Source organism: Streptopelia decaocto, assembly GCF_964273445.1.
Source record: "Streptopelia decaocto genome assembly, chromosome: 1".
NCBI classification, from domain to species: domain Eukaryota; kingdom Metazoa; phylum Chordata; class Aves; order Columbiformes; family Columbidae; genus Streptopelia; species Streptopelia decaocto.
The window spans coordinates 78,482,883-78,500,033 of record NC_138663.1 but is presented as its reverse complement, the minus strand read 5'-3'; the positions used below and the strand labels follow the sequence as shown (position 1 = coordinate 78,500,033).

The 17,151-nt window shown below is 38.5% G+C and overlaps 1 protein-coding gene across 1 annotated transcript; it reads left to right on the top strand.

Moving 5' to 3' along the window:
- The first annotated feature begins 73 nt into the window (after positions 1-73).
- Positions 74-15,268, top strand: GOLT1B (golgi transport 1B). Its single transcript, XM_082048388.1, has 5 exons — positions 74-269; positions 6,141-6,232; positions 7,644-7,822; positions 11,252-11,333; positions 12,707-15,268. Exons 1-5 carry the CDS (start codon positions 245-247, stop codon positions 12,743-12,745), a joined length of 417 nt encoding a protein of 138 aa, XP_081904514.1. The 5' UTR covers positions 74-244; the 3' UTR covers positions 12,746-15,268.
- The last annotated feature ends 1,883 nt before the right edge of the window (positions 15,269-17,151 follow it).

Genomic DNA, 17,151 nt, shown 5'->3' with positions numbered 1-17,151 from the left:
GCGGCTCTGCGAGGCTTCCCGTCTGCTTTCACGAAAGCGGAGAGGCGGGCCCTGAGAAGGGAGTGGGGGGTAGGCGCAGCCGCGCGAATAACGCGGCGGCTGATTGGCACCGAGCCCTCCAATCGGCGGCTGCCTTTCAGCCGGCGGCGAAGCGAAGGGGGCTGCGCGTTTCCGGAAGACGTGGCTGTGGCAGCCGCCGGTTCTCTGCCCCGCGCCCGCCGCTGCCGGCCCCGCCGCCGCCACCATGATCTCCCTCTCCGACACCCAGAGTAAGCACCGCCCCTAGTCCGCGCTGGGAGATGGGGACAGGGTCGCCTGCCGTGGGGCTGGGGGCGGCCGAGCTGCGGAGCGGGGGGGCTGGTGAGGGATCCCGGTGGCCGCCGAGCAACGCGGGACGGGCCTGGTCCGCCGGTCCCGCACTCGCCTAGGCCCTCGCCCTTTGTTTGCGCTTCTACGGCGCGTCGGTTGCAGCGTTGGAGTGACCGGGGCTCAGGGCCCCGGCCCGGGCTGCTGTGTAGAGAGCTTGTCTCCTCCCTCTGCCCACGCCCGCTTGGGGTCCCGGCGCTCCGGCTGAGCGCGGTGTGGAGAGGCGGCTCCTGGTGCAGGGGCGGGAGTCGCCGAGGAGGGGTCCGGCTTGTGCAGGCGCGGGGGAGCGGTCGGCACGGCCGTTTCCCGCCCCGTGGCGGTCCCCGACGGGCACCGGCCGAAAACCTGCTGCGGGTGGGAAGGGGAGGGCGCGGGCGGAGCTCACCTGGTGATGATTAAGGGATGTGGAGCACCTCCCATATGAGGAAAGTCTGAGGGAGCTGGGTCTCTTTAGCTTGGAGGAGACTGAGGGGCGACCTCGTTAATGTTTATAAATATATAAAGGGTGGGTGTCACGAGGATGGAGCCAGGCTCTTCTCGGTGACAACCAATGATAGTAGAAGGGGCAATGGGTACAAACTGGAACACAGGAGGTTCCGCTTAAATATGAGAAGAAACTTCTTCACAGTGAGGGTGACAGATCATTGGAACAGGCTGCCCAGGGATGTTGTGGAGTCTCCTATTCTGGAGACATTCAAACCCGCCTGGGCACCTTCCTGTGTAACCTCATGTAGGTGTTCCTGCTCCGGCAGGGGGATTGGACTAGATGCTCTTTTGACGTCCCTTCCAATCCCTTACATTTTGTGATTCTGGTCGCGGTGGTCGGGCTCGCCGCCTTGTGAGGGGTTGTCAAAACTGCGCTGGGCTCAGGTCTAGCGGCGGTGCAGTGAGCTGCCCGGTTAAACGGCAGCTGGGATGGGCTGCAGGACTATGGAGGAGTGCTCGGCAAGGCTGGTCCCCCCTCTGCCCCTCGCGTTCATCCGGTGTTGTGAGCTCGTCCTTGCTGGCAGGGGTGCTGTAGTGTGACCATGGTGAGAATGAATGGAAGCTGAGCAGTAAACAAAATTAACAATTAGCTAAAATCTTATAGTATGTCTCCCTGGGGACCATAGTGGTTTGGAATCACATATGTTAGTGGCTTTACAGTGTGTAATCTGGCTGACCGTTTGCAGGTGACACTGAGGGGGCTTTAAGGTGGGGACCAGATAGTCAATGTGAAGCAAAAGCCAGAAGTATTTGTGTGTGACTGTAGTTTTGTTTTTGGTGAATAGAAATACTTAGAAATAGATATCGTGAAAGGGAAAATACAAGGAAATCGAAGTAAAGAGGTTCATAAGAGTTTAAACTGCAAGGTAAAGGAGAATGTTAAGTCTTTAAGTTGAACATCTCGCATATGATGCTTTTATGGCCTGCTTTCCATGAAAGGCAATGGGTATGCTTGATAAGCACTGTAGCATCAGTTATGAAGAAGGGTGTGAAAGATGTAGAAAATAAAGTGAAAAGAACTAAGTTTAACTTGATAGCAGGATACTGGAAACAGAGGTACTGGAGACCCAGTTAAGTCCAAGGATGAAGACAGGCAGAAAAGCAGGAGCAAGCTAGCAGTGTTTGAGGTGAATGATTTCTTTAGAAATTTGGGTGCTGTGTGCTGTTACTGGGATGGGTACTAAACATTGGAGTTAATTTCTAGATTTCTGGTTGATTAAAGCCTTGTGGGCTTTGCTTTTTCCCATTCCTCTGCCCTCCTTTCCAGACTATTCAATGGAAAAAAAAAAAAAAAATCAGATCTGTTCACTGTTTTTCCTTTTCTTAGTTCCTCATTTGGGATCTTCAGCTAACTCCAGTGCTGACTAAGTTAGTTTTAACTGTCAGAGCCAAGAGTAGGAAGTAAAGTACTCTGGAATGCAGGAGGTTTTTTTAGTGTTTTAGGTTTGTTTTTTCCACAGTTCTTCTGGAATTCTGAAGATATTTAATCAGATATCTTTAAACTCACTGCTGTCTGTAAAAATATGGAGTTTGCCGTAGAGTCAGTGGTGAAGTACTATGATAAATACCTGGAGAGGACCACTGTTGGTCTTTGGAAAGCAAAATTTGCAGTTGTAGTCTAGAACATTTTTTAAATAATTCATTGAATGGACTTATAAAACACCAGTAACTGTGGAACAGTGCACATAGTTTTTCCCAAACAAATTAATTTTTCAACACTAGAAATACTACTAGCAAAATAGTAATTAAAAATTGAAACTTTTCGTAACCTACAAACTGCATTAATATTTGTCTTCTCAGAGCCTGTATTGCATTATTCCATTCTTCTTTTGTACGCAAAAGTTAGAGGATGTGCATTGTCTTGAATTTCTGCAAGCAATGTACCTTAAGTCTTAATATTTACTCAACTGTTTTGATACAGTGCTGCAGTACTCACGCACAGCTTACAGGATTTCTGCAGAAATATTGAGAAAGCAGTACTGCCTCCTCAGTAAATCATCATAATTTTAAAAAATCCAGAATAAATGCCACATGGTTAGTATGTGTTTTCTGCATTTCTGGGCATTGAAATGTTGTATTTGAGTAATATGGGAAGCCTCTTCTGCTGCAGGAGGAAGCATTTTAAAATAGTTTATATAATCTATAAAAATTCCTAGTTTATTGTTGCAAAGACTATTTAGAAAATGACTTTTTTTTTTCCTGTTCCCCCAAGAGTGCTAGTCAAATATATTTCCAAATTCTGATACGAATCAAGTTAGTAATACCTTCTACTGAGGTACTGGCAGTAGAAAATAATAGTCCTGGACTACTCATCTTCTTTTAGCAGTAATTTTGAGATTGTGAGAATGATGTTCCTGGGTTTTGTTGGTTTGGTTTGGTTTTTTTTGGTTTGGGTTTTGGTGTTTGTTTTTTTCTTTGTTTGTTGCAGTTTGTTTGTGGGTTTTTTTTGTTGTGGTGGTGGTGGTGTTTCCCCTCCACTAACCAGAGAATATCATTTACTTCTAAGTTGAATCTGAATCTGCTGTAGGAGTAGGTGATTACAAACATGTTTCAAGTGAATACAGAGGAAGTGTCAGGGTAGTAATATTGCAGCAGCTGCTGGGAGTTGGCCTCTGCCTTATTGCTAGATCCCTGCTTTGTACTGTGTCTGCGGGAGGAATGAATACGTACTTCCCATGACTGCATATTTATCTTATTGGCAGCTGGTACATTCCTTTGGAATCCTGCCTCCAAGTGTTTTCCTTCCAGAATGCAGATTGTTTCTGCTCTTCTAAAGTAAAGAGTACTAGAGAAGAGGGCAGATTGCAATTGCCATATTGCCTTCAGTCAGCAGATTCACTGAAAATACAGTGTGCAATTCCATTTTTCAGTGTAAGCAAGTAGTGAGTATGTCTGCAGTAAATCAGTTGTAGCAGGTTACTTAGTAGTTTTAGTTCTGGCTGGTTGAAGTGCTCATAGCAAAAGTTTAAAATGGCAAATGATATTCTATGATAGAACTACAGATTTAACACCATGTGGTCTGCAACCTTGCGGAAAGATGAGCCCTTACAGGAGTTAGGAAAGTTGAATGTTGCTATAACAAGTCTCTTTGAGCTGTTTTGAAATATTTTTGCAATAACTAAATGGAAATTCTGAAATAGACAGAATGATACTGCTTTACTCCTGAGCCCCGTCAAGCAACAGTAAATGATCAACTAGATCTACATTGCAGTCAAAAGTGTAACTAAAATACATTTAGGTAGATCTGACTAACAGTAGCAGTGAAGGCTGTGATAGTTTGGATGGAGTTTTTTGTTTGTTTCAGGCTAGGCTATACCAAACTACTGGGATCTTCAAGATACATAAATAGACAGACAGGGACACAAACTGGTCTGCCAGCCTGTCTATTGCATTACAGCTGGTTTTGCCAGCTGGTGGCTTGAGGTTGTGGGTTTTTTTTGTGTCCTCTAGGTTTCCAAATTCTCTGTTCACAGCGATAGCAGTAATGTAAGGGTGAGTGCATGGATAAATGTGAGGATTTTTGTGGTTGTGTTGCTGTCGTTCCTGTTATTCCTCTCCCCTTCACTCTGTGTGAGGGTCAAAGGAAGGCCTCAGAAGTTTAATTTTAAAAGTAGGATGTACTTCAAAGTATGGTCTTCAAGATACCTTAGAGCAGGGGCGTCAAACTCATTTTCACCAGGGGCCTCATCAGCCTCGCAGTTGCTTTCAAAGGGTCAAATATAATTTTAGGACTGTATAAATGTAGCCTTAGAGGCTATTGTCAAATGCTAGATGTAACTGTAGCTTGACATTTCTAGCCCAGTTTTTCAAACAAACCTTCCATCTACTCTTGTTTTCCCAGTATTTCTTGAGCAAAGTTTATAGACAGGCAGAATGCAAAGAGATGTAGTATCTACTAGTTTTGTGAAAACTAGCAACCGGCTAGAGACCTAGGCTAGTGTTTAATAGCCATCAGTGTGTGTGTAACTTGGAAAGAGCCACAGCATTAATCTGAGTTGTGTTTAATCCAGAAGCTGGGGGAGGTGGGAATGCTATGCAAGATTTTTGGGAGGTGGAATGTGAGGTCTCAGGAGGATGGAAAGGACCAGGGTACTTATGTTATTGCAGTAAATGCAGTGGGATGAGAGTTGCAAATGGAAAACAAAGTTTCATTATCTGTTCACAAAACAATCATCTTCTCTATACTAGCAGTAAATCAAAAGGGCTGTCTTTGCTGGATGTATATATGCATGCATGTTTGGGTTTGTTGGGTTTTTTTGCATTCAATTTCAGTATATAGTCCCAAATATGTGCTTTTTTGATAAGTAGCTTTCTCTTGGTCACTGAAGCAATTAGTGTGTACAAGACTTAGTATATTTGTACACCCAGATAAGTTTTTAGGTGATGTCATGGTTTAACTCAAGCTAGCAATATAACTGTGGTGGCTGCTCACTCCCTCCCTCACCTCACATCCTCGAATAGGGGAGAGAATTGAAAAGGAATGGGAAAATTTGTAGATTGAGATAAACATAGTTTAATAAAATAACAAAATAACACTAATATACTACTACTACTACTACTAAATATATAAAATGGAAATAGAATATTAAATAAAAGATTCTCAATGCAATTCCTCAAAAACTCCATCCATACCGAGCAGCCAGTCCCAGGAAGCAGCACCTGCTCCTGAACAGCCGATCCCAGAGAGAGAAAAGAGAAAAAGGCAGAAAGGCCCAGAGGCCTCTGCAAATGGCAGGATAGCAAAAGGCCGAATTAAAGAACCTCCCAAACAGAACTCCCCTGAAACAGACCAGAACCAGAACAGGTCTCCATCCGTGTCTGTCCCAGCTCCAACATAGGTGGAAGATTCTGGCTCTGCTTAAGTATGAAGCATGGTGCTAATAGCATGGAATGTTCCTATTGCTCACTCTGGATGTCAGTCAAGCTCTGCCCCATCCATTCCCCCCTTCCTCGCTGCCTCACACCTGTGGGCAGAGCTCTCAGTAAGACCTAAGCTTCAGACAGTGATAATTAAAAACATTAGCTCTGTCCTGGGGTGTTATCTTCTTGTTCTCAAACTAAATCCAAACAATGACCATGCTAGCTATGAAAAAGAAAGGTTTCTAACTGCATGAAGGAAAATTAACTAGATTTCAGTCAAATTAGCACAGGTGGTCATAGAATAGGCTGAGTTTTTCTATAAATTTTAAAATGTCTGTAGATAGGATGTTCTAAGTTTCACAATTTTTATGCATGAGTCTTTCCTGGTACTGTATTTTGTTATATGCCTACATTTGTTTCTTTTTCAGAGATTGGAATGGGCCTTACAGGCTTTGGAGTGTTTTTCCTTTTCTTTGGAATGATACTGTTCTTTGACAAAGCTCTTTTGGCTATTGGAAATGTAAGTGTCTTCTGTTTAGTCTTAAATTCTGCACTGCTTAGAATTGATTAAATGATATATTAAAAATAAACTAAAAATAGAACAGTTTTATCAATTTGAAACTGGTTCACAAAAATACTGTCGCATTGTGGTATAAAGTAAGAGCTAGGCTTAGTGATCTGAGTGAATAATTTTTCTCATGAATGTTAGAGCAGCTCACATGAATCTAAACATCATACCTTCAGGTCAGGCCTGTGGTATGTTGGTGAGACAAGAAGCAGCTTGTTCAACAGTTGTTATGCTGCAATTGGCTGTTATTACTAACACTTTCTTTTTTGTGGGCTTGTAAGATAACTGTCAAATTTAAGTATGTATTTGGATAAGAATAGTGAAGTGTTCTGTATAAGCTGGCAAATGTAGATTGGCTGTGCTTTATGTGGAAAGAAAGAAGTACAAATTCCTGATAGTCTGGGTTTAGAAGAGCCGATCACCATTCATAGTAAAGAGATTTAATATCTTCAGTTTTTACCAAATCAGTTTTCACTTTAAGCAGGATAGAAAATAAATCCTGGTTCTGGTACATGGAATTCCCAACCCAAAGTAAATATAAAATGACGGGGTGTTTTCCAAACGTGATAATCTCTGTGCCTCTGCTGTTGTCAGCTTTGCCAGCCAGCCAGGAGCACAGGCTGGTAGAGGTTTACATCCTCTCTTGCTGATGCCTAAAAGTTTGTGGTCAAAACTGATCAGTTTCATTCTGTGGCAGTGGAGTCAAGTACTGAGATTCACTGAAGGAAAATATGAAGGTGTATATTTGAATTTGGGGGTATTAGTTGAGGCTTTGTTCTGAACCATCAATAAAGTATATAATGGAAGAGTAAAAAAAAAAAAGAAAAGCTTATTTTTTCTTTTCCTCATGTAAGGTGGAAATACAAGATCCTGTTTAGGGAAAATTATGAAAACATATGTAGGAAGAGATAATGATAGCCTATGTGGTAACCGAAGATAATGTAATAGAAGGTATTGTATCCTTACAGAAAGTTTAAGAAAAAAGTGATATCAGAAAGAAGAAGAGGTGGTAAGAAAGTGGTTTATTAAATATCATATAAAACTTAAATTTAATCTGTAATCTTGAGATTGTACTTATGTTACAGGACAGATAACTGTTGTCACCAGATCTTTTAACATGATTGTGTTTGTTGTTACTTTTTAAGCAGCTTAGAGAAGGGTTTTGAATGCTAGCTACAAATGCTTTAAGATGGACTTTACAAAATAAAATCACTAGTAAATTGTTTATCATTTATCTTTTGGTATTAAAAAAGTTGTACAAGACATGCTATCTAATTTTGTAGAATGTATGTGTATTTACATCCTAAACTCAGGAATATAATGAGCTTTTTTTCTTTCTTTGGTTGTTTTTTGTCTATCCTAGGTTTTATTTGTGGCTGGCTTGTCTTTTGTTATTGGTTTAGAAAGAACATTTAGATTCTTCTTTCAAAAACACAAAATGAAAGCAACAGGATTTTTCCTGGGTGGTGTGCTCATAGTTCTCATTGGCTGGCCTTTAATAGGAATGATCCTTGAGATTTATGGGTTCTTCCTATTATTCAGGTAAGATTTGCTGCAAAATATCTGTCTGTATTGGTGTATTTAGGAATAAATGTATTTGTTTAGTGTTGATGCATTACCGCTGACAAAGTGGCATCCTTTAAGTGTTCACTTCTGATAGTTATAATATAAAGTTGTTGACTTCTGTTTGCAAGAAGTGGAAAGTTGGTAAGTATTTTTCCAGGACTCAAATCTGCTAATGTTTGTGAGTCGTACACCAGACTTACTTTGGTAATGTTTATGTCTAACCAAAGAACTATAAAGCTTAAAATATCTGGGAGCCCAAATTGTGAGCAGTGCAAAGTTTAAATAATTTCTCATTAAAAAAGGCAACTTAGATACTTAATATTTTTTTTGTGGGGAGTTTGTTCTTTAACAAATGGGGCAAAATATTTGGTTACAAACATAGGATGTTTGTAACCTTGCAATGTTATTGCTATGGTAGCCCAGTGAAAAGATGTTTTCTGTCATGTTTCATTACACTTGAACCTTTGTATAGTCAAACTGCTGGTTTTGGTTGGCATTATCTGGACTGAGTTAAGGGAAGATGAAAGCTCTTACTTTTCAAACAGCAATCTTTAGACATGTTACAGCTTTCTCAATGTGTCATTTAACTGCTTGGTAAATGCAATTTTAATAGTGAAAGCATTTGATTTATTACTACATGTATATCTGTATTTTATCTTTATTTCCATGGTTATGGTTCCATGCTTTAATATAGAACAAAGTACAAAATATACTAGTAGGTAAGAAATGGAGGCTTTTAGTTATTCTTGGACTTCTGTTCAAATGAAAACTCTTCCATTAATGTTTATTAGTATAATAACAGGTTCCTAAAATATTTTCATAGTGTTCAGCTGCTGGCTAAATAATCAAAACCAAACCTCTGTTCTCATGATGCTCCTTTTTTTCCACTCAGTAACGTTGTATGTTAATCTTGTAACTGGTTTAGATAAAACGTTTAAATATTTTTGAAAAAAATCTTAACTTGGCTCCTACTGAAGACAGTGGAATTTCTGAAAATTAATTTTGCAGTCTTAATTTATGCCTATTCTACTCTGCATTATTCTGAATACTATCACTGCAAGTGTTTTGAAAAGCACAGTATTTTCCTTGAATATGTTGTCACTTCTTGCATGTGGCGCTTGCGTTTACTCAGTGAGGAAAAGGCAAGTAGAGTGTGTTTCCAAGCAAACACTTCTCCTTTTAAAAGATCTAGAAAGAATTATAAATCACTATGTCTAAGCAGGTATGATTATGGATTATCTATTTGTGCTAGCTAGGGGCTAGCAGGGTAAAAGAACATTGAAGGAATTATAGAAGTTTGGTAGTTATGGCAAGGTCACTAGAATCACCCCTTAGCCAGAAGAGTATCAGCAAAGGATAGATAATTCCAGGTGTGAATGTTTATCTGATCTGCTTTAACTTAAAACATCCCTGGACCATCTTTTATAGTGCTTAATCATTCTTAGAATCCAAATCTCTTGCTACAGTGTTAGCTAGTTACTACTTGAAACAAGTTTTTTTTTATTTGCTCCAGTCTTATTAATTTCAACCATATTGTGTTTTTGACAACTTGCTCTTTTCTGAAGAGGTTAAAAATGGAGCTTTTCCTCAAGCATCACTTTACATGATTCTTCAGAATCCTGCTGTTTGGTTGCATAACAGAAAACTTCCATAGTTATAATTGGTCTGTGAAGTACATCATTTTCTTAATACCAAGGCATATCAGGTCCAGTTATGCACCTTTGCATTTCTTAGGGCAGTATGTTGTAAGGATGGGTATTTCTGTATATCGTAATGGTTCTAGTCATGTGGGTTACCAGGACTTTTACATGGAAAACCTTTATATTTATCAAGAGCAATTTAGCAGTTCTAGTAACCTTACTTCAACTCAAAATAAGGTAGCACAAATGTAAAACACCGCATTTTACTTTTTTTGGTCTCTTGTTTTTTATACCATTAAACCAGTTCCACTAGGTCTTCACATCACTGTTAGAATCTCTACTTGTAGGTTATCTTGCATATCTAGACTACCTTTACGCAGTCATGTTTCATACACCCTGTAGCAATAATTGCAGAGCCCCTGTTATCCACCAAGCAACAATTAGGTGCTGGTGACCAAGAACACTTAAGCAAATTACAGGACTGCAAAGGGGTTTGGTTGCTTGTTGGTTTTTTTTGTTATTTGGTTGATCGGGTTTTTTTTGGTGGTGTTGTGGTGTGGTTTGGTTGTTTGGTTTGGTTTTGGTTTTGTTTTTTTTTTTAGATCCGAAGTGAGAGAGACTATTATTTTACTCTGGTTCAAATCTAGAATGTCTTTGCCTTCTTGTCTTTATTTAATGGGCTGCCACAAGTTTCCCATCAGAGGTTTAGTCTGTTGCCATGCTTTCACGTGCTCAGATTGCATTCACTGAAGTAGGCTTTTATGGGAGAGTGTCTCTCAGCTGCTTTTGGAGCCTTGTTCAAATTACAGGCATCCAAAGTTATGGCTAAAAATATCATTCTTCCTGTACTGACTATTCATTATTCTTAGCTACACCAATTGTTTTAATCTGTTAGAAGTGGTTTGTGTGCCCTGCATCGCAATTTCAATGATCTAGTTTTTTAAAAAAAGAAGATCACCAAGAAAAACTTGCTGGAATCTATATTATCCAGCATATAGTTCTTACCACTGTTGTGAAGGGAATGATGGGTTGTGAAACTTCAATGTTTCACTGTGGCTGAGGTGTCATTACATCTTAATCCTTATTCTACGCAGGGAATGTATAGCTCAACAGGAGAACTGGGAATGCCACCACCAGCTGAATTGCTGCAGTTGACTGCAAACAGCTGAGATACTGCCGTGGAAAATTAGTTTTCCTGCTGTAGAGATAAAGTGGACAGTGCAGGGGGCTACACCATAGCAGCTACGCTAAGCAATGTCCCCTGACTTGACATAAATTTGTGAAATACACAAATACGCAATCCTGTCATGCTTAATTTTCTTTAATTAATGTAAAGACTACCATACATGGTTTCAAAGGGCATTACTCAAAATTAATGTAATTAAGTTGGGTTTGCATCAGGCATTGCAAGAATATTATTTCCTATAATGTGAGAAGAACTTATCTCAAAATATATATGGTAACTTTGAAAAATTAGTTGCGAGCATCATTTCTGTTGACTGAGTTAGGTATTCTTTCTTTATAGTTATTTTTTGAAGAGATGACTGAGATTGCCAGCTATTCAAAATGAGGTGTTTTCTTTCCTGGTTTTCTGCTTTCTCTGCTGAATGTATGTTGATATATTGGGTAAAATTATTGTGCAGATAACAAGCTACAAGTTTTTATGTAATTTTTGTTTCAAAAATACCTCCTATTTAATTTTTTAGCAACATAAGAGTAATTTAACTTTAAAAACTAATACCGTCTTCTGATATCTTGCCTGAAGGGGGTTCTTTCCTGTGGTGGTTGGCTTTATTAGAAGAGTTCCAGTTCTTGGATATGTTTTGAATTTACCTGGTATAAGCTCGGTAAGTGTTCGGTACTTCATGCAAAATTTGAAGCTTGTACTGCATTTTACTCCGTCGTCATAGTAATAGTAGAAATGTATCAGAAATAAAGCAATATAACTTCAGAGCAGTGACTTTGAGTGTATTCCTGTATAGTTCTTGCACCATACAGATCACCTTCACTACCAGTGAGGGACTTCTAGATGTAAAAAGAACAAAAGGGCACCTTTTGCAAAAGGTGCCCCTTCTTATACACTGTGAAGTGGAAAGAGCCCTGGATTGTGACTCAGAACACTGGGGTTCTGCTTCCTGCTTCACTGTTGGCCCTAGGTGACCAGATAGGTGAATGATGCCACTGTTGTGTGCCTCTTCTCCTGTTTGTACAATGAGGAGGACACTGTTCTGCTTTGTGTAGTATTTGGGTATACTTATGAAAAGTGGCCTGTAAAAGAAACAGTTTTTTTCACTCTTAAGTTGCAACTGGTATGGTGAATCCAGAAACTTGCATGATGTATAATCATTTATCAAATATATGTATTAAGTCCACTGCAGCAAACTATGTCTTGCTATTTACCAAGATTTGTATTTTTCAAGTATTTTCAGTTTTCCTTTTTCTTAACCAAATAGCCAGGGATTTTAAGACAATTAACAGGTACCAAAAAGATGGTAATCTAGGGTGTTTCAGTCAACTACTTTTACTGTGCTAATTTCTGTATGCGTTTTAACACAGACATTTTTAACCCTAGCTTTGAAAGCAACAGTTTTAATAGCTACTACTGAAAAATTAATAGGGGGTATAACTGGGATGTATACAGGCTGTTTTTTAAAAAATTAGTGTTCAAGATCATCTATTCCAACGTTACAGTTGGGCCAAGTTCTGGCTCATAATTCGTGATCAATTGAATGTTTCATTTGTCAATTGATCTTACTTGGTCATAGTTAATTTGATCACAATGGGGTTAAATCTTGTTTTAAAAAGATAATTGTTAATGTTTTATTCAAAGCCTACGTAGGCTCAGAAGAGAATCCACAGTAATGGTCAGTTGAAATATCTTACTTGGTCTACTAATGCATGTGTGGCTGATACTGTATTATTTTGTTTTAATCATTAAGCTAGCAGTGTTATCTGCATTCTTCTATTTCCTTTTTCATTCTGTTGCATCCTCATGTTGCACTGTTAATGTCTATATGAGAAAAACATGTCATGCAGAAACACAATTGCAATGTAAGATTTTTAGTTTTCACAAACTTAAATCATAAGACCTTGGTGAGTACTATTGGACTCTCATTTTCAGTTGCATACTAACTGCAAGTAGCAAGTACTATCTGAGAATAACTTCACTGTACATAAATGTCATGCAGCTTAAAAACTTATTGTCTCCTTTTTTTTACAGCTTGTAGATAAAGTTGGAGAAAGCAACAACATGGTATAATGACAAGAGAGCAGAAGACTGATTCTAAACTTATTGTATTATTTATAAAATCCTTTTGAAGAATACTCAGCACAAAGATTAAATTGTGTACAAAGGAAAAGCTTGTTACATTCTTTACATAACAGTTTAATTTAAAAATGTATAGTCAACTATATACATTAGAAAAGAAGCTCAGCAAGTATGCTTCTAGGGAAGTAACTCCAGAGTTCAGCTGAAGAGGTGAAAGTCATGGAATAACCCTTGTTACAACTGTTAAAGACTATTTTTGTTGTTTTTGGAAAACATGCTAGAGGCAGTGAACCATTGTGGAATTAACGGTGCCTGTACCTTACCTCCTTGCTTTGAAAGTGCAGTACAACAAACAGGCCTACATTTTTAAGGGTGACCCAAATTTATCCTCAGAGTGAAGGGGGGGAGGAAGGCAGAAAACTTCTTGTGTAACAAGAGATGCGTCTTTGCATGAAGGTTAAGATGACTATTCATCTTTAAGTGTATTATGATAAAAAAAACCCTACACAGTTCGGTTGTAAACATTTTTGTAAATATATGGCTGAAATAAAACATTGTTATCTTAATGTTTCAAAGCCAAATGTAAGTTGATTGTATTTGACTTCCTTTTAGGAATATGCAAAAGGTCAATCTTTAATAACTTCAGTCTTAAATGTTGGTTCTGGACATGTAGAGCTCAACAGGGAACTCTGGAAATTGACTCGCACTCCTTCCAGTTTGTTCTCCTTGAGTTACATGTGCATCCAGATGTGAATGTAGCTCCTTGTCACTAACATGAAAACTTTGCGAAATATACTTAGTTCAGAAAAATTACATTTGGTTAAGGTGCTGATATAAAGCCCATAAAATGTATCTTACCCAAATTTGAACCTGTGTTTTTAAATAGTTTGAAGCTAAGGTTTCTTTGTTTACTCTTGAACTACAAATTGACTTTTATTTTTTACAGTAATAAAATGAAAACTTAAAATTACGTGTATGTGAGTCTCTGGGGAGAAAATGGAGCTAATGGGGCTAACTAAAGATCAAGTGCCAATCTCCATATGTTTTGTAACTTGTTGCTTCGGTTATCTTCAAATAACTTAAAACTTCTATAAGTCACAGCAACAACTTTGCTGTTACAGAGGTTCTTAGCTAACCTGAAATAAATATCCCCTACTAATGCATGGGTCACATTTCTGCTTCTATTGGAATGTTAAACATCGTGCACTTTCAATAGATTTAGTTACATAGTGTCCTCACCTAAGAAAATGTGATCATTAAGTAAATTGTATTTGTGCAGGTTTTGGGGGTTTCTGTTGCATTTAACTTTCTTTTCCCTTAAATGTAATCCTAAAAAAAATTACCAAAATGCAATCGTAGTATATCAAGTAGCTATGTAGTGTTAAAGGTTTAACGACAGTTTTTTTTTCTTTATTATGCAGTTAAAATTGGTATTTTCCAAAATACCTGTAAAGAAGAATCCTCATATACTGATCCTTTTGGAAGTTGCTACAAAGTTTATTTGTATGAGATGTTATATTTTCATTAGAACTGTATAAATAGCCACAATCTACTATTTCCAATGTTTAATTTGCTTCCTTGTCAAACAGGCACAAAATGATTCAGTGAAAAAAATGTCATTATATTTACAATTAATATCATTTGATAAATCAGTGGTTTTATTTTATAAATGACAAAAAATGGCTATATTTGCCTGATGGCATGTGTGTTACAGTTTACAGACAGGGCTAAATATGACTTGTGGCTTCTACCTCAAGAGATACACCAATTTTAACTGCTCCCATAGATCTGTTGTGTGTTAAAATGCCTAGAGAATAGCACTACAGCAGTTTAGAAACTCAACTTGTGTTGGTAGAGCACTAGCCTGTACTGTGGGAATCAAGTACTGTTTAAAGCAGTGTTCATCATTTACATTAGAAGTCAGCTACATGAAGATTTTTGTTCTTATCTTTTGAAAAATAATGTGATGGGAAAAGTGGATTTTACCACATGAATATGGAGCTCTGACAGTAAGCAAATTGCTTGGTAAGCTTAGGTACCTTTGTCAACAAGAAAGCTGATGATACCTTTCAGAGGTGATTAATGTGTTGCTGTATATTATCTTTTAACCCTCTGAAATGTCAGGATCTAGGCAGTTCATCTCACTTCTATTTAATTCATTGTTTTAAATCAAAAGTCAGTTTCTGTCTGATGTGAACGGTTGCGAAAAGCGTCTGAGGGAACAAAAGTTGTATGTTGAAAGTAGTATAGTCTTTATCCCTCGAGGTAATGTTGTCTTTGAGACAGTTTTGCCAAGATAAATGGGGGTGGCAGCAAAGGTCAAAAAGACATAGCCTTAAAGTGTTTCTGTTGTTGTAAAATATCTCTAACAGAAACATGCTTGGAGCGTTTCCCCTTTTAAATGTAATTTATAATTGCTGCTTTAAAAATCGTAAGGATGGATCTTACTCTGAGCAAATGAATACTGTAAATATCCTTGTCATACCTTGAATAAATGGGTACCTTTTTCTATAATTCGTCTTTTTGTCTGTTTATATACACGTTTTGATAAGTTGTTTTGCCAAGTTTTTCTTTCCAAGGGTTGAGGAGTGCATGCTGGTACTACTTGGCTATCTTACACGGTTGTGAATTACCTGCTCTGTTTCCCTGAAAATAAGCCCTACCCCAAAAATAAGTCCTAGCATGATTTTTCAGGATTTTGGAGGATGCTTAGAATAAAAGCTCTACTCCAAAAATAAGCCCTAGTTATAGTTCATTAAAAAAGTCAATTGAAATAGTGTCCAGGCAGCTATACATGTGAAAAAGTAAGCATCTTTTGGAGCAAAAATAATATAAGACCCTGTCTTATTTTGGGGGAAACAGGATAATAAATAGTGTCATTGATCAATCTTCAAGGGAAAGGATTCCTCTTTTTTTTTTTTAGATAAACCTTTTACATAAACATCCCCCTAGTTATTGAGGTTCCAGTTTCAAACACATCACAACAGAATTTGGAAACTACAGTCACGTGGGAAATAGTGTCCTTTCTGAGAAAATAACTGTGAAATGTGAGGAGGAAAAAAGGCCCATGTCTAGAACTTAAAGCAGTTTCTAGTCCCTGTGCTTTCAGTTTAGTTCAAGGATATGAGCATGAGTTTTCTATAGCGTAAACCTCAAGAGCAGGTTTACTATTCTGTGGTGCTCCACAAGCTTGCAGCCCACTGTTGACGATTTTCACAAAGGGAGCAGAACTGCAAAGTGGGGATTTTAATTTGTTGTTGGGGTGTTGTGTTGGTGCTATGTGCTAGTTAATGACCTAAAAGTTTACTTTGACTAAAGCTCCAGCCTCACAACAAAACCAAAGTTCGTTCTGTCCTAAGAATTACATAGAATTGGTGCCTTGTAATTTAAAAGGAAAAAAATCTCAGCTATGTTTGGTTGTATGTGTTAAACTGTGAGAAATGTAATGTTAATCTGTGTGTAGCTCACAGCCAATTACTTTCAGTGAACAGTTGCCGTTTCTTAACCAGGAATATTTTGACTTTGTTATTGGTTCACAATATGGTAGCACTGTAGTGTAGAGTCTATGTCAAAAACATGAAGAAAGGTATCTGGTCTCTGCAGTAGATGTAAAAGGCATGGTTTTATTGGATTACTTTAAAATTGTTTCCTCAACAGGTTTCAAGGTACAGACTCATCCAGTTCTTAGCTTTCTGATTCACTTGATTATCAGGCTGGAAAGTAGAGTCCATGTCCCCAAACCAAGTATATGTGTCTCCCAGCTGCTTCTTCAGATGTCACTGCCAGCCCTTGGCCTCCTGTCTCTATTTCTCTGGCTGCCATATCCTGGCTTGCTTTTGCTGTTAGTTTTACCCTTCAGATTGCCACTACCAGCTGTGACAGCACTACCACGCTATTGCCAGACTAACTCACCCAGCAGAATTTGGCTTTTGTGGCCCATTTGTTGTAAGCTTTATCCCTCTAGTATTTGTCTTGGTGTATTAAAGCATCTTTCAGAAGACTTGGGTCTCGTGCTCAGTCCAACAAAGAGATTCTGCAGCTGCTGTAATCCCTTGCCAAGCCTAATTTCAGTACAAATATTGTATACTAAAGCATCCTCCTCAACAATTTACAGAAAAATGATGGGACTGATATGGAGTAATTTGGTGTGAAAGTCATTTATAGAAATGCATGTATGCGTTTTTTACCAGTCATTAATGTGTCTACCTGCTGAAGTAGCACACGTCTGGAGCTATACTTGCTGAAAAGCATGCATGTTCCTGTATACCTTCTAGCAGATACCACTTTCCACTGAAGTAGTAGTACCACTTTACTGGGGAATGTGGTGGATATCCTGTAAAAATATATAGGTTTGAAGTATCTTATTGCATATAATGTCAAAAGCTCATAAAAGCATT